This window comes from Phaseolus vulgaris, chromosome 8 (assembly GCF_051622355.1).
Source record: "Phaseolus vulgaris cultivar YP4 chromosome 8, ASM5162235v1, whole genome shotgun sequence".
NCBI classification, from domain to species: Eukaryota; Viridiplantae; Streptophyta; class Magnoliopsida; order Fabales; family Fabaceae; genus Phaseolus; species Phaseolus vulgaris.
The window spans coordinates 12,559,193-12,577,006 of record NC_143505.1 but is presented as its reverse complement, the minus strand read 5'-3'; the positions used below and the strand labels follow the sequence as shown (position 1 = coordinate 12,577,006).

Below are 17,814 nucleotides of genomic sequence, written 5' to 3'. Positions count from 1 at the left end.
AGAAATATTTATAGATGTTTTGTTTGGTTGGTTCTTTTTGTAAGAATTATATATGATATGCAATTTCTTTTCACTAGCTTACCCTTGCTTTTCTTGCTGTGTTTGAACTGCGATGACTGTACTACGTACACGAGCAGAGATGATATTACAGGTGTCGAAGGGTCTGAAGAGCTTTAGGGTGTTGACTTTGAAACTTATGTTGTAAATATTTGTATTTTTATATGTCCTAATCATGTATTAGGAATGTTTTGAAAAACTCTAATTTTATATAGAAATACGTAGAACGTTTTAAATAGTTAGATGTATTTTCGGGATGTTACATTTAATGGTATCAGAGCGGTTCATCCTTAGGATAACCTGAGGGTAGTGGGTTTATTCTGTTTCTCCTGCGTGTAGATTTTTGTTTAAGTCTAGCCTCAAAACTTAGTTAAAAGTTTCTAATTTGATGTTTAACAAAGTTGTTTTCTTGAAATTTTGTTTGTGCTTGAGTCAAATTAGTTGTTATGAATAAAGATGAAAGTATTAAGAATGAAAAGAATCTTGATAGAGTGGTGAGGGTGCACACTCATGACAGGATCGAGATTATTTTCTATCTTAATTCTAAGTAGCTAGAGTACATTTTAGAGATAAGTTTTGATTGGCTTTTACCTGTTTCGTATGATTATTTCTTTTAAGTTAATTTGTCTTAAAGATGTAGTTGGAAATTTTTAGCAATTTCTAATCCAATTCTTTATGTGCTTAGAAGATGGCACGTAAACCACCTACTCCTCCTCCACCAGTAGATATGCCCAACTTAGCTCGGGCAATAGAGATGATGGCAACAACCTTGCAACAACAAAGTACTACTATGGCACAACAACATCAGGCCGCCCTTCATCAATTAGAAACAACTAGATTAGCAGCAGAAGCATCTCAGCTTCATCAACAACCCCATACTTTTAGTCTGGAGGATTTTCTAAGACACAATCCACCCAGATTTAATGGCAACGTAAATCCAGATGGAGCAGACCAGTGGGTGAGAGACATAGAAAGAATCTTTGAAGCTACTCAATGCCCTGAAGAGAGAAAGTTATCATATGTCATTTATGTACTAACTGAAGAAGCTGAATTCTGGTGGATAGGCATGAAGCAAATGATGGAAGACAAAGGAGAAGATGCCACTTGGGAGAACTTCAAAGTAAGATTCCTGGAGGAGTATTTTCCTGATAGTGACAGGTATGCAAAAGAAATTGAATTCATGCAGCTGGAACAAGGAAATATTTCAGTCACTGAATATGCTACTAGGTTCAAACACCTAGCTAGATTCTACACCCAGACCATGATTGAGGCTTGGAGATGTAGAAAATTTGAGTTTGGGTTAAAGCAAGAGCTTAAAGAAGTGGTGATTCCTATGTCCATTAGAGATTTCCCCGCTCTAGTGGAGAAAGCAAAAGTAGTGGAGAGTTTGAAAAGTAGTAGCAGACTTGCTAAGCCTCAAGTGGGAGGACCTTCTAGAAGCACACCCAAATATGAAGATAAAAAGAAGCCTTATTCCAGACCTCAATCCTTCAGGAGTGGAGGGCCTACTTCTCAATTGCTACCAAATGTCAAATGTTTTAGATGTGGTGGGGAACACATAGTTAAATTTTGTCCTCATCCAGTGCCAAACGTTACATGTGATAGATGCCATAGATATGGTCATGCTACGAAGGACTATCGTGCCAGACTTCTAGTCCCAAATATTACTGGAGTGCAGCAAAATAATAATCATAAACCCATAGCTACTGGTAGAGTTTTTGCCTTTAGTGGAGCTAAAGCTTCACAGTCTGATAACCTTGTTAGAGGTATTTGTTCTATCCTTGGAACACAGTTATCTGTATTGTTTGATTATGGGGCAACCCATTCTTTTATATCTTTTGATTGTGCTAAGAAACTTAAGTTGTCAGTCCAGAGTTAGGATTTGAGTTGGTGGTATCTACACCAACAAAAGGTTTTATAGTAACTTCTTCCATGTGTGCTAAGTGTCTAGTAATTATAGATGGGCAGAGATACAAGATCAATATGATTTGTATACCTCTAAAAGATTTGGAGGTTATATTGGGAATGAATTGGTTGTCTGCTAATCATATTCTTATAGATTGTGGTCGGAAGAAGTTAATTTTCACTGAATTAGAAGGAATGCAGGTTATCTCTGCTCATCAGTTTGAGAGAGAGATATAAGAAGGTGCAAAATGTTTTATGCTCTTGGCTTGTTCTATAGTTACTAATAAAGTACAAAAAGATATGTTTGTAGTTCAGGAGTTTATGGATGTATTTCCTGATGAGATTCCTAGACTTCCACCTAAAAGAGAGATGGAGTTTGCAATAGACTTGATTTTTGAAGCAGGTCCTGTGTCAATTTCTCCTGGCACCAACAGAGTTAACTGAATTGAAGAAACAACTAGAAGACTTATTGGAGAAGCAATTCATTCGACCTAGTGTTTCTCCATGGGGAGTTCCAGTGCTATTAGTGAAGAAGAAAGATGGTTCGTCATGTCTATGCATAGATTTTCTTAATATATATATACATATATATATATATATATACATATATATATATACATACATATATATATATACATATATATACATATATATATATATACATACATACATATATATACATATATATATATATATAACACGCGTGTGTCTGTTAAAGTGCAATTTAACATTACTTTAGCTCTAAATTAATTCAAACTGCACATATTTAAACATATTTTTTTAATAATTGTCTTAATATAGGTTTGAAATCTGACTTTTTTAATGATTGCTTTCTTTATCTTTATTTTTTCTTATAATTTTCACCTTCCTTAATAATAATATAACATAAAAATAAATTAATATTGTGAATGAGAAGGTTATTAAATTATAAAATTTATTCAAACAAATTAAATAATAACATAAAAAAAAAAACCTATGATATTAATATTGTGAAGGAGAAGGTTACTAATTAATTGAGAAATGTTGTGAGGGCCGAATCTGAGATCTCCACTATAATCTATTCATCAGTTATTTTAATACCATGTGTCTGGTTTAGGGGTTTCTTTCAAGATTATACAACTGTTATTTATTGATTTGCCACTGAGTTGAGAACCTCAGATATTTCAAACATATTACTAGAGTAGTACACATGGAAGGAAAAGAGTAATAATATCTCCTATATCAAACACCTTTGTTACATCAAACACTAATACTCCATACATCTGCTTACAAACTTATGGACATAAAACACTGATTAAAATAAACTGCACCGTTATTCAAATGCTGTCTTCAATTTATCTTCAGTGGTAATGAAACACCTGAGTGAAAGAAATTGAAGACTAAGGTGCTTGTAATGATCATGGCCTTCAAAACGAAAAATTATCTTGTCAAGTATAACCAAAACAAACAACGATGTTCATATATCCCTTATTTGTCATGTATTGATCAAATTGGGAAAAAATGATATCTGACAAAATTTCAAATGGAATAACATCATATTTAAACCCATTATGATCACCCCGAAAGTAATTAATTTGTGTTCAAGGCATATTCTGGCAAAAGATGTTTTACCTCAGCAATTAGAAGGTGATTGCAAACCACATTTACCCGGCAAGGCCAAGGCTTTTTTGGCGTTTATACCAAATAAAGGTAGCATAGACTTGTAACTGCAAAGGCAAGGTAAATTGGCTTGGCGAATAACTCCACAACATTGTTCATCTGGTGGTGGAGGGTTTTTACCAGTAACTGCAGCACGACACAAGTTTAGTTTACCTGAGTCTATGTTACATAAAACAATAGCTTGTGCACCTCCCAATAAGGCAATGAACAATCCTGCTACCAGCCACTGCACCAAAATTCTGCCACTAGCCTGGGCCATCACACTCTCTCCTTAATTAACAGGTGCTGAGTTCTGTTTGATGTGGTATATATCATATTGCCCCAAGGTTAATTTATAGAGGTAGTGAATGTTGCTGGAACAATTATTTGTATTTTTTTAAGCCACTGTAGTGTCACGTTTCAGTGGTGTCATGTGAGTGCAGTTGGTGGAAGTTCACGAGATGGATATTACTCATTAGAATGTTGAAAGTAACCGCAATAAAGCAAACATACACTGGCCCATTACTTGGTAATAAATCAATAAAATGGTAATGGTATTGATACCAATGGCATACCTTGAATTTGATAATCGTGACTGCATTCTGATAAGGAAGTCCCCTGTTTTGCGTTATCTTTCTAATGCATTTTTTTTTGTTTTTGTTTGATAATAAAGCCAAAAGAGAAATAACAAAGATTTGTCTCCCGTGACTTTATTCCGACAAAGAAGTTCCCAGTTTTGTAGTTTTGTATTACGTTGATCAGGCGATGGGATCGAAACATGTATGTACCTAACCTCTCAGCTAAAAAACAAATGTTGAATTTGATCTATATTTCTTTATCAAACACAAGTCTGTCCAAAAACCAGTTTTGTAATAAGATTAGTTGTCATTTTAACCTTCAAGAATAATTTTTTCTATTCATCACAAATAACTCTACACTACAATACAAGAAAATCTGGAATCATACACTATAGGTGATAAAACAAGGCCAAACTCAAACTCAAGTTCAGGTCCAACAACTAGGTCAATGACAAGAAGGAAACTTTCCTATACATGTTCAAAAATGTCATAAACCTAGTGTAGAGTAGAATTTATTTTCTTGTCAAAAGTAGAATAGGAATTTTCCTTGTAATTTTTCTTAATTGTAATTAGGGTTGGATTTAAGCATCTAAAAACCAGTCTAGGTTAAATTAGGGTTTCTAGAAGACTCCTAATTAACCTAGGCCGATCATTTAGACCTAAAATGAGTCACATTGATCACACCTTGTCATGCTTGCCTTGTAACATCATTTTAGGCGCCTAGTTTCAAACCTTTTCATTTGAATTTTCCCACCAATTTCCTTGTATAATGGTTGGACCTCTGACCTATATAAAGGGGGTGCTTGACTCATGAATTTACAAGATTAATGAATGAGTGAATTGCTACCAAGATTGCTAGCCTTCTCACTCTCTTGTCTTGCCTCTCTAGGATAAACACTTTAATCTTCTTCACCTTTCTCCAAGTGATATGATTCAACCAATCATTCTCCCTACCTATCATGCACCTTCAAGGAAACCATAGCTCCATTGGAGCAATCCTTGTCCGCCACTTCCATTGAGCTTCCGCAATCCACCACAAAAATTCAAACGAAATGAAGGCAATGCTATCACAAGGATTAGGTGTCAGACCTAAGTGTCAACCAAACGTGAAAAGCAAATACCTACATCCAAATAACTAGGCATTTCATTGTCTTGTGTTCACAACTCAGTATTTCACTGACTGTGGAAGTTTTCCTTTATTTCTTTGAGGCCAAACACTCGGGCCTTCAACTGTGGGTTTCCCTAAACGTTGCCCCTGGAAGAGGTTTGCTTACCTTCTTCCAGTCGTCATACAAAAATTTTAAAGGTAATTTTTTTAAAATTTGAGCTTCAATAGCAGATCCGACCCTACTGGACGAATTCCCCTTGTATCGGACCCCTAAACCTAGATTCCAGATTGCTCGGCACTTGGAAGATCTGTCACCAAAAGAACAAGGGATCTGCAAGTTTCTGACGAGCTTGAAAGTAGTTTTTGACACCTCCTTTCTATTGACCAAAGAATACCTCCCTGGTGCCCTGAAAGCATACACCGGTACTCCTTGTTTCCTACCCTTGATGAAGACATCTATATCACTGTCATTAATCATTTACTTGTTTTCTTTGCAAAGAATGTTGTTCAATATTAGCAACAAAGACAGAGTTAGGTTAATGGTCCATGACGAAAACCTCCTTCGTCATGATACCTTAAAGCTGCTAGGCCAAGCTTTTGCCTAGTTAACGTCAAGGTGTAGGATCGAGAGGCGTCTGTGGATCAGAAGACCAAGGAAATCATGTAGCTTCGCAAAGGCATAAAACGTCTCCAAACGGAGGTTAACCAACTGAGTGACATGCACCAAGAAGCTGAGCGACTCCATCAAGAAGCCAAGCGTATCCGAATGGAGAAGACTCAAAAGGCCCTGACCCTGAGCCTATCCGAAGAGAGGAGCAAGCTCTTGAGCGAGATTGAAGGCTTAAAGAAAGAGATGGCTCTCAAGGAAGAAAGTTCTGCCAAAGTTATTGACTCTCTCAAAGAAGATGTTACCCAGTCCTTCTTGGCCGGTTTCAAAACCACCTTAGAGCAGGCAGCAATAGTCCAACCCACCATGGACCTCTCTGAATTGGACCCGGGCAAGACCATGGTTGACGACAGATTGGTGGGAGACTAACTTAACATTTATGAACTCTACTATTTATTCGCCTGCCAAACTCACTTGACATTTTGACACTTTGAACATATTGCTTATGTTTATTTCGCGCTTATAAATCCTCTTATGCATTCGATTTTTAAGATTTCTAAAGAGTTTATTTCATCTCTACAAATGCATGCCCCAATATTTTACCAATTAACTTAACCTATTTAACACAAAAAATGTAACAGTGTTTGCCAACATAAGTGTGTAAAGTAATAACTTATTTCTCTTGATAGAAGAGTCTAACCTTTGATAAGCAACGCCTTCGTGATTAAGACAACCCTTCCCTTTAACTTGACATGCACCCTCTCTCTATCTGGGCATTCACTACATAACTTTATTTCGCAAGTTAGGTAAAGGTAAAAGGCATGGTACCTTGAGTTTTCAGTATTATTCCAACCTCGGGCACAGTTGAATCACCATGTCCTTTGAGCTGAGCTGCCTTACAACTTGAAATCGACATTTGTTCCACGATATATCACCTCACAGGGCGCTTGCTTGGATAGTTGTATCTACTCCGAGCTTGGTCGTCTCAATGTGCACTATCTCAAATGATTTCCATATCAACTTAACTTGTAGGGCGCCCATTCTCTAATAATTGTACTTACACCGAGCTAGGTCGTCTTATCATGCATCATATAAAGTAATTCATCAAAATAAATTCATCTCATAAGGCGCTTATACTCGAGTAGTCGTGCTTACACCGAGCTAAGTTGTCTTATCATGCACTTCATCAAATAGATCCATCTTCACAGGGCGTCTATACTCGAATGACTCTATTCATTCCGAGCTAGGTCGTCTTACCACGCCAAACCAAATAATTCATCCAATCAATTCATCTTGCAGGACGCCTATGCTCGGGTAGTAGTACTTACACCAAGCTAGGTTGTCTTATCATGCATTATATCAAGTAATTTATCAAAATAAATTCATCTTACAAGGCGCTTATACTCGGGTAGTCGTGCTTACACCGAGCTAAGTCATCTTACCATGTACTTCATCAAATAAATTCATCTTCATAGGGCGCCTATACTCGAATGACTCTATTCATTCTGAGCTAGGTTGTCTTACCATGTGCCAAACAAAATAATTCATCACAGGGAGCTTATGCGCGATAATCATACTTACGCCAAGGTAGGTCGTCTTACCGGGCACCAAGTCAAATAATTCATCATATCAATTCATCACACAAGGCGCCTATGCTTGGATAATCATACTTACGCCGAACTTGGTCGTCTTATCGTGCACCAAATCAAATAATTCATCATACCAATTCATCACACAAGGTGCCTATGCTCGGATAATCATACTTATGCCGAACTAGGTTGTCTTACCGTGCACCATCTACGCTACTCAATTCGAGCTAACTTATTTCATACATCATCTTCCAAGAACAAATTTATTACTAGGTGACCTCGTTAAAAAATCCTTTTTTGGGAAAAAGATCATCACCTCAAACAACATAATATTCAAAGGAAAAGAATAAAAATTCAAATGTCTTAACTGAAATAAAACTTGAGGTTTGTTGCGTTCCACGTTCGTGGGATGGCTCCTCCCTCCAAGGTTTCCATCTTATATGCTCCGTTTTCTAGCGCCTCGACTATGCAGAACGGGCCAGTCCACTTTGGAGACAACTTGTTCTCAATTTGATAGGGGTGGGTTTTCCGCATCACCAAGTTGGCAATCCTGAACTGTCGAGGCTTCGTCTTGGTCTTGTGCCTTACTTCCACCCTTCTCTTCAAAGCTTCTAAGTTGATACTGGCATGGTCACGTACCTCGTCCAGCAAATCCAAATTCACCTTTCTTCCTTTGTTGGATTCTTCAACAACAAAACTTTGGAACCTAGGAGAGCTTTTTTGTATTTCGATCGGTATCATGGCATCCGACCCATATACCAGACTGAATGGCGGCTCCTTCGTTGTTGATTGCGGGGTGGTGTGATAAGACCACAAAATTTTTAGAATTTCCTCTGACCAATTTCCCTTTGCTTTTTCCAACCTCCCCTTCATTCCCCTAAAAAAACCTTGTTCACCGACTCTAGCTGCACATTTGTTTGTGGGTGCTCTACCGAGGCAAATACTTGCTTTATTCCAAACTCTATGCACAAGTTTCCCAATTGTTGACTAGCAAATTGGGTTCCATTGTCCGATACTAAATGCTTTGAAATCCCAGAACGACACACAATACTCGTCCATACAAAATGTTGGACTTTGTGAGCAGTTATTAGCGTAACCGACTCAGCTTCAATCCACTTGGTAAAGTACTCGATGGCGACAATGAGGTACTTCATTTGACGTATGGCCAGAGGGAAAGTACCCAAAATATTTATTCCCCACTTATGGAAAGGCCATGGGCTGTAGATAGGTCACAACTCGTCAACTAGCGCATGGCACAATCAGCGTGCTTCTGACATTACTCACAATGTTGGACATATCTTCCGCAATCCTCCTTCATGGTAGGCCAGTAGTACCCTGCTTGGATGACTTTCAACAAGAGAGCTCGTCCTCCTATGTGGCTACCAAAAATACCCTCATGGAGCTCGGACATGATCCAAGTGCACTGGTCCCCACTTACACAGGTAAGGAGTGGGTGAGTATAATCGTAACGAAATAGGTTCATATCTATCAGGGTGTACCTTCCCGAGTTTCTCTTGACAATTTTGGCCTCTACGGGCTCAGAAGGGAGTAATCCATCAACGAGGTACCACTTATAAGGTGTCAACCAGGTCTCCTCAACTCTGACCTGCATGAGTTTAGAATGTTCATCTTTAAGGGACTCACACATAGTTATCCTTGGGACTTTCAATGTTTCCTGGACCATCGAGCAATGTCTTCTTCCTTCCTCCGGGCTGACCTACAAAATCTTCAGGTGACCCTCGTCAACTCCTTTGTAACTGTCCTGGGTTGCTTCAAGGTTTCTTGGATTACCGACCTCTGCCTACCCCCCTTTCCCGAGCTAGCCAATTTGGACAGTAAGTTTGCTCAAGAATTTTGCTCTATGTGAACATGAACAAGGTCGAATGTTAAGAAAACCGCCCTTAAGATTCTTACGTACCTGAGATATGAGGCTAGTTATGGTTCCTTAGCCTGATATTTGTCTGTGACTTGTCTAGTTACGAGTAATGAGTCACTCTTCACCAACAATCTCTGAGCTCCCAATTCTTTGGCCAACAACATCCTCGCTATCAAGGCCTCATACTCAACTTGAGTGTTGATCTTTTTAAATGCAAACTTGAGGTCTATTTCGATCAAGAGTCTGTTTGGTCCTTCTAGAATGACCCTGGCTTCGCTTCCTTGCTGGTTGGAGGATCCATTAACAAAGAGGACCCACTGAAAACCATTAGGGTCGAGCAGGGAAATCTCGGACATAAGCTCTACCATAAAATCTGCATCTACCTGGCCTTTGATGGGCCCTCGTGGCTCATACTGCATGTCTAATTCAGACAACTCAACCCCCTAACGAACCATCCGACCTGCAATGTCGGGCTTCTAAAGTATCTTATGAATGGGCATGTCAGTCATTATGATCACATTAAAGCTTTGGAAGTAATGCCGCAATCGCCAAGTTGTGAACACCACAACTAAAACGACTTTCTCAATAGCTTGATACCGAGTTTCTGGTCCCTGCAACACTTTGCTCACGAAGTAGATCAACTTTTGTACCTTCTCCTGATCTTGTAAAATGACCAAGCTAATAGCCCGATCTGTTACTGAAAATATAGTCGAATGGGAACTCTTGAAATTGGCTTACAAAGAACTGGAGGACTAGCCAAATACTCCTTAAGCTTGATGAAAGCCCTCTCACATTCATCGGTCCACACGAAACAATTATTCTTCTTGAGGCATTGAAAATAAGGATACCCCTTATCTCCACTGGCAGACAAAAAATGAGACAGAGCGACCATGCGCCCAGTCAGCTGTTGCACTTCTTTCACATTGGTTGGACTCCTCATCTTTATAATTGTTGCACATTTATCCAGGTTTGACTTTATTCCTCTCTCGGTCAACAGAAATGCGAGAAACTTCCTTGTTTCACCACTAGATGCTCCTTGTGGGGGAACACATTCTTTTGGTCGGAACTTGTGAAATAGAGGGAAGGCTTTGCAGGGCGGTCAGACCTCCTCGCATTCAAGGACATTACTGCTCGTGCGTATCGTTTTCGCTTGAAGGTCGAGCTTTCTCCTTCAGATAATCCTCTTGCAATAGTGTTCAACTCCCCATGGATTGAAGTTTCGTGCATTTGATCTCCGGTTGCAGCTTCTCCTCTTAGTTTCTTCTAGTTAACCTCGAGATGCTCCTTTAAGAAATCTTCTTTGACCAAATTGGCCAGTTGGTAACCTAAGGCTATGTATCGTTTGACGCTATGCCCAAAGGCCTTGTGAAACTCACACTAGGTATCTCTTCGTGATCCCAAAAATTGATTTGTCTTTTGGGGAAACTTCAACTTATTCGCTACCCCCGGCATGCTTAAGAGCTCTTTGCATGATACTCGGAATCTGGGCCTGATCGTTGTCTTTTCTCTAGCCCTTATCTCAGGCTCCTCCTTCTTAGAAACGTATAAGACATACCTCAGATTCGTTCTTTTCCCAATGGAGGCTTCATTGCTCCTATTGGAACGGTCTCGACTGTTTTCCTTATGCCTGGGTTGCTTTAACAATGAGCTGCTATTTTTCCTGAGCATGGTCTTCTTAGCTTTAATATGGGTGGTAGCCCGCTGGCGTACCTCAGACAACATCTTCGTCGGATTCTTGATTAACGAGTCACTAAACGGACTTGCTAACATACCTTGTTCGAAAGCGACGACCACCATCTCCTCATCATGCGTTTGAAGTCTTACCGAGACTGCACAAAATCTATTCAAGTATGCTTTAAGCAACTCTCCTTCGCTCTGTCTAACATTAAATAGGTCACACAGTCGTGGGGGATTAACCTTATTCGCCGAAAACTGCTTTTTAAACATTATAGAGAACTAAGGGAAATAGGTGACATGACCATCCAAAATCCCACTAAACCATTGCAGGATTGTCTCTATGAATGTACTCATGAACATCTTATATCAAATTGCGTCAGATCCCCCGGAGAAGATCATTTGAGCTCTGAACGCCTTTAAGTGATTCTCAGGATCTTCTATACCAATGAACAAGGCGATCTTGGGTATTATGTAATGGGGTGGCACAGGCTCGTCCATGATTTGCTGAGAGAACGACTTGGGGTCATCCCTTGATGACAAATACGGGGAACGTTCCTGAGCAGGACGTCGACCCTGTTGGCGCAAGCTTCTTCGCAACTCCTCGTTGGTCCTGCGCAACTCCTCATTGGCATGTGCATGCTCATCCATAGTCACTCGAGAGGCCACGATCTTTACCATAAGGCGTGCTTGAAGACTTTCGTGGTCAGCTTGGGCCTCTACTTATAGTCGCTCTTGCTCTGCCTTGACTTCTATTCGAATTTACTTATGCTCTCGTCAATATTCTTTGTTTGCCTCATGAAGAGCCCTTATGGCCTCCATGATTTCTTGCAAGGCGGGGGCCTCACTTCCTTCAGATCCTAATGATACTTGCCACGTGTTTCTCATTATGCAGAATGCTCAGTTGCGAATATGGGTGGGATAAAGTTTTATCGGGCCCCACGGTGGGTGTCAAATTTTCTCACCAGTTAACCTCGGTTGGATTGAATGGGTGAGCTCCACTTCTGACTTGTCTCCAATTGGTACTCCGAGATACTGCTCCACTAGGACAGAGGACTCTACCTGTTGATCACACTTCGACAATCAAGTCTTTGAGAGCATTCAAACTATAAAATCTGTTTTAGTCTAAAGTATTCAGAAAAGCGTACCTTCTCGGGGTCTCAAACCCCTTTTCTAGACATTCATTCAACAATTTTTATCAACGAGAATATAATCTCAACATCCAGAGTATAATATTCAACAATAATGTATTCACCGTGTACTTGTTACTTTTGGGTAAAAAATTCTTAACCGTTTTTATTTCCATTTAATAATATACTTCAACCAATTCAGTTATTCCTGTATTTAATAATATTCCTCAACCAATTCAATTATTTTCTTATGTTATTTTTAATTATCTTTTCCACGTAAACTTACTAGAAAACTTGAACTGACCTCGTAACACACTTTTGGGCCCATATCCAACCCAAGCCGAACTATACATAACTAGCACAACCGAGCATATCAGACCTAAACGCTTGGACCGATGTCCCGAACACTCCTAACCAATACACTAATCTTACACTAACACAATAATTATTTATTAAAACAATTTAAAAATAAATTTATTTTTTTTTAATATTTTTGTCACATTAGAGTCGAGTAAGTTAAATCAACTCTATAAATATTACGCTAAACCCTAATTCAATACTAACACAAATATTTATTTAATTAAAAAATGAAAATAATTTTAAAATAATTTAAAAAAATTAAATTTTGGTGTTGTGTTAATAGCGTCACTTGACCAACATTAAATATTAATATTTAAAATTTAATTTAATGTTTTTTAATGTGTATTGTTGTCTTTACGGTTCATGTATTTTTTTTTAAAAAAAATCAATATTATTTAGTTAATGTAAATTAATTATAATGAAATATATTATTTATCCACAAGATTATCTATATGATTTTTTTTATAAATAACATTATTTTCAAAATAGTTTTTTTTTTCACTTTTACATAAAATAATTCTTGTTTTGAATCGAGCTAATTCATTTTTTTTTATCTTATTGATTTGGTTAGGACTGTGAAAAGTATTTTTTTTTTGGAATATCCGAACTAATTCAAACTAATTGGTTCAGATTTTGTATTTCCCGGTATCATATCCAAAACAACTCATAAATACCTCCAATTAGGAGGTTATGAAGTTATATTTCATACTTTTGCCATATTGAACTTTAAACCAACAATTGAATGACTTGCAGTTCTAAAATCTCTAGTGCTACTGTGATTAATTAATGCATGAACTACTAAAAGTTCCAGTAGAATTAAAAAATCACTTTCATGTAACGGAGTTACAAAATAGTAATGCAAACAGACCCATAATCCATTTCGTTATTCTAACTTCGTAAAACACCACAACAATTTCTTTTTCTCTGACACTTTTGCCATTACAGGAAAGACAAAACGCAACGTTTTAATGTTTTTATTCACACCATTATTCATAGTATCCAACGGCAGCGATTCAAAGTTCCAACCGGGCCCATCCTACGGTTTCGAAGAGTCCAAACCACTGGATTTCTTCCTTAAAGCCCTTGTTCCGAAAATCAAGAATCCGATGACGTGGCCGCTTATAGCGACGACAAACACGCCACCGTTAAAAGACATAACGGCCAACATCACCAAGTAAGAGAGCCCCGAACGCACGCCGTATAACCCCGTCTTGAGGAGCCCTCCAACGACGTCGTTTGATCCCCCGGGCTTGAGTTTCACAATGTTGGTGAAAGAGAGCCACTCCACCAGCACAGCCATAAAGAACACGAGGAGAAGCGCCACCGCGTACATGGCGGCGCTGTCGCCCGGCCAGCACCGGAAAAGTATGTCCACCTTATGCCCCCAGTAGAACGTCGTGTTTATCGGAATCCGCCGCCGCCCCAGACGTGCCGCCACAGTCGAGTTGTATGGCTCCGGAACCCCGTCTGCGTTGGCCGTCGATAACATAGGGAACCAATCAGGTAACGTGTACATGTAACAATGACGTAGGAATAAACATGGTACATGGATTAAGGTTTATATAGTATGCGTAGCAACGTTTGTGTCGGTTGGAACATGACAGAATTGAACATGAAGATTTGATTCTGGTTCGTGAAAATTGTTCCATAATTCGTATGCAAGCAAGCGGATACGTTCTATGATCAAAATTTAACCATTTTTGGTGATCAAGAAAACCCAAAGGGAAATTAAAGGAAAAGCAGGCTATGAAGAAGCACTTTAGCTCTAGGATTTTCAGTGTAATGGGGCCCTCCATCACTTTCTTTTCCTTGTTACAAACGTTTAGATCCTCGAAGTTTATGATCTACATGTATTTTAATTTATTTTTTTTCTAAACTTTGATTTATATTAATCTGCATTAGGATATTACTGTTATTAAATATTATTGAAATTTTCTTATAAATGAATATTATAAAATATTTCGACTATTAATAAGCTGGTTAGATTAAGATTAATCGTATTGGATATAGATCTGCATGCCTCTATGTTTATCTCTTTCAAGCAATTTAAAATAAAATTTTCTATTGCTACTTTTGTAAAATATTTAATATCACGTACTCAATTGCTTCGTTGCTGATAAAAAAAAACGTACTCAATTCCTTTATTTAGTTTATTCCTCTACTCTTTTGTTTGTATGTTTTCCATCTAACGAATATTCCCTTTATTTTCTTTATCTCTTTTCCAACTTTTTTCTTATTTCTTCTTACGTATACACGTGATATATATATATATATTTTGTGCTTTGTTTGTGTATTGGTAGGCACCGGACGAACACACGTAGCCGACTGACCGACCGAACGCATAATAAATGTAAGTGCACCCATAACAAGCTAAAGTAGTTAAGATACACCTCCGAAAAATAAGGAATACGCGTTGAAAGAAGATATGTTTCCCGGGTATTTCGGAGCACGATTGACAAGACCTATCCATAACCACCCCGAGTCCAAGGGATAGAAAGTCCATTAGGCAATCCTTCTGTGCTCAAGCCAGAGAAAGGTACGTTTTTCACTCACTCATTGAACCACACTTAGAATCTCATACTTACTTGAGCGTCGGAGTGCCTACGCAGGTACCCTCCCCCGCCCGACCGAAGGAGACACCAAGAAGGAATGACCGATCGAAGGACCAGAAGATCGACACGTCAGCAATCTCATTACGTTAACCGACCGTGCCTGGGCCCCATCTCTCCACTCAGGTACAATTGGCGCCCACCGTGGGGCCGAGGCAAATCTTCAATTTTTGAAGCTATAATGGTTGCGACAAGAAACAACAACGACGCTATGGCAGAGCAGATGACTATGATTCAAACCCTCCAAACTCAGATGGAGGAACTGCGACAAAAGGGGATGGAAGACCATCGTCAACACAAAGAAGATAGACGCCGCCAAGAAGAAGAAATCGCCTTATTGAGAGAGCAGAATGCACGACTCCAACGACAGGTCGATAATCCCGAACGAGAAGGCCAATCCCATATGGCCGACCGAGCCGCCTCTTGCATACCTACACCGGCCGACACCAATCCTGCTTCCAGAGCTGAAACAGTCGAAAGAAAGTCAAGTAAAAGGGGTCATCCTTTTACAGACGAAATTATCACCACACCACTTCCTGACAAATGGAGAGGTCTCGCTATTAAATTCTATGACGGCTCGACCGACCCGGACGAGCATTTAAATGTCTACAAGACGCAAATGAATTTGTATACCACAGATAATAATGTGTGGTGTAAAGTATTCCCCACGTCCCTCCAGGGAGAACCTCTTACCTAGTTTACAGAGCTGCCTCCGAACTCCATTGATGACTTTGACATCCTAGCCGTAAAATTCTCCACTCAATATGCCACCAGCCGACCGCATCACATGTCCTCCATGTCTCTCCTAGCGGTACAACAAGAAAAAGGTGAATCTCTCAGAACCTTTCTAGATAGGTTCAACAAAGCATGTATGAACATCCGAGGACTCAAGCAGGAAGTTGCATTGCACCATTTGGTCTCGGCCATCCGGCCGAGCCGTTTTATTGAAAGTCTCATCAAGAAGCCGCCTCAAGACATGGAAGACCTTCGAACTCGAGCAACCAAATTCATGCAAATCGAGGAACACATTGATTACCACCAACGGTTCAAAACCGTCGGATCCGGAGTCCTCAAAGACCAAACCCCGAGCAAAGAAAGAGAAGTCGAGACCGAACGAACCGTCCGAACCACTCCAAGGTCCGACCGGAACAGAGGAGGCCGAATCCCTAGGTTTAACAGTTACACCCCCTTAACTGTGCCGAGGGGACGAGCCCTAGATGAAGCACTACAAACGGACTTAATCCCGATATTGAAGCAATATCAAACGCCACTGAATGCAGATACCCTAAGCATTGTCAATACCATCGAAACTTCGGCCACACGACCGAAGGATGTCAGGCGTTGAAGGACAAAATCGAAGAGCTCATCCAAGCTGGCCATTTGCGGCAGTTTGTCAAGAGGACAAGGAATTCAAGATCCCCACCACGGAGTACCGACCGTCCATCTCGTGGTGTCGACCGGTCATACCGTAACGATTACAAACGTCGAACTGACCATAGCCAGACTTCGCGGAAACACAGTGAAAGCCCCGTTCGGCGTACACGCGCCCGCAGCACAAGTCCCGACCGAAACGCCCGCCCTTGTTAATGAGTCCGCGAAGTCATCAACATGATTGCTGGACCCGTTAACTTGGGCGAACCGAACCACGAAGCAAATTATATAGCCGGGGGCTTTGCCGGTGGCGGGTGCTCAAATTCCGCCCGAAAGAAACATCTCCGAAACATCCAGTCCGCTCATGCTACCACAAGGAGGCGTCCACACATACCTCCGATCACTTTCACTGACGATGACTTCACAGCTATAGATCTAGCCCAGGACGACCCTATGGTAATCACTGTAGAAATTGACAAGTTCGCAATTGCCAAGACTTTGGTAGATCAGGGTAGCTCGGTCGATATATTATACTGGGAAATTTTCAAGAAAATGCGCATCCCAGAAGCAGACATTCAACCCTATAACGAACAAATTGTAGGGTTCTCAGGTGAACGGGTCGACAGTAAGGGGTGTATCGACCTGTATACAACCTTTGGTGAGAAAGACGGTCTCCATAAAACAATAAACGTACGATATCTGCTGGTTAATGCTCAGACTTCCTACAACATCCTGCTCGGCCGACCGTCCATCAACAAATTAAAAGCCATTGTCTCCACCCCACACTTAGCCATGAAATTCCCTTCGGCAAATGACGACATAGCAACAATCCATGTTGATCAAAAAATCGCTAGGGAATGTTATGTTGCGAGTTTGAAAAGTGAGCCAACTCGGCGACTCTACACGACCAATCCGGACGACCGACTCCCACAAAAACGAGGACGATCCCCCACTCGGCGTTCCGGACGGCACATGTCCCGTCGTCAGATGATAGCCCTTGTTGATCTCGACCCTCGTATGGACGATCCCCGTATAGAAGCAGGAGAAGACTTGCATCCATTCCCACTTCGCGATGATCGCCACACTACACATGTTGGCACCTCACTAACGCCGGACGACCGATCGACCATCGACACAACGCTTGCTAAAAATGCCGACCTGTTCGCATGGACAGCCGCTGACATGCCTGGCGTAGACCCGAAGGTTATTACCCACCGAATCTCATTATATAAAGAAGCTAGACCAATAGCTCAGAAGAAAACAAATTTAGGGGACGAACGACGCCAAGCCGCACGTGCCAAAGCTGATAAGT

The 17,814-nt window shown here is 40.2% G+C and overlaps 3 protein-coding genes across 4 annotated transcripts; 1 reads left to right on the top strand and 2 right to left on the bottom strand.

Annotated features, from left to right (window-relative positions):
* Nucleotides 1–1,390: 1,390 nt before the first annotated feature.
* Nucleotides 1,391–2,406, top strand: LOC137824602 (uncharacterized). Its single transcript, XM_090294022.1, has 2 exons — nucleotides 1,391–1,855; nucleotides 2,278–2,406. Exons 1-2 carry the CDS (start codon nucleotides 1,391–1,393, stop codon nucleotides 2,404–2,406), a joined length of 594 nt encoding a protein of 197 aa, XP_090150148.1.
* Nucleotides 2,407–3,256: 850 nt separating this feature from the next.
* LOC137825622 (putative lipid-transfer protein DIR1) lies at nucleotides 3,257–3,940 on the bottom strand. 2 transcript variants are annotated; one of them, XM_090293864.1, is made up of 2 exons: nucleotides 3,574–3,940; nucleotides 3,257–3,320 (listed from the first exon to the last, which is right to left on the bottom strand). In XM_090293864.1, the coding sequence occupies exon 1, from the start codon at nucleotides 3,878–3,880 to the stop codon at nucleotides 3,575–3,577; it is 306 nt and encodes a 101-aa protein (XP_090149990.1). In that variant the 5' UTR covers nucleotides 3,881–3,940; the 3' UTR covers nucleotides 3,257–3,320; nucleotide 3,574. The 2 variants fall into 2 exon arrangements, with proteins under 2 accessions (XP_090149990.1, XP_090149989.1); XM_090293863.1 differs by having other exon boundaries at nucleotides 3,257–3,366; nucleotides 3,574–3,939.
* Nucleotides 3,941–13,327: 9,387 nt separating this feature from the next.
* Nucleotides 13,328–14,182, bottom strand: LOC137824601 (copper transporter 6). Its single transcript, XM_068630266.2, has one exon. The coding sequence runs from the start codon at nucleotides 14,036–14,038 to the stop codon at nucleotides 13,559–13,561; it is 480 nt and encodes a 159-aa protein (XP_068486367.1). The 5' UTR covers nucleotides 14,039–14,182; the 3' UTR covers nucleotides 13,328–13,558.
* Nucleotides 14,183–17,814: the final 3,632 nt, after the last annotated feature.

Coding starts and splice junctions, on each gene's coding strand:
- LOC137824602 (XM_090294022.1), top strand. CDS start 1,391: ATGTCCATTAGAGATTTCCCCGCTCTAGTGGAGAAAGCAAAAGTAGTG. Junction 1,856..2,277: donor TCCTTGGAACACAGTTATCT/GTATTGTTTGAT, acceptor TTTGTAGTTCAG/GAGTTTATGGATGTATTTCC.
- LOC137825622 (XM_090293864.1), bottom strand. CDS start 3,880: ATGGCCCAGGCTAGTGGCAGAATTTTGGTGCAGTGGCTGGTAGCAGGA.
- LOC137824601 (XM_068630266.2), bottom strand. CDS start 14,038: ATGTACACGTTACCTGATTGGTTCCCTATGTTATCGACGGCCAACGCA.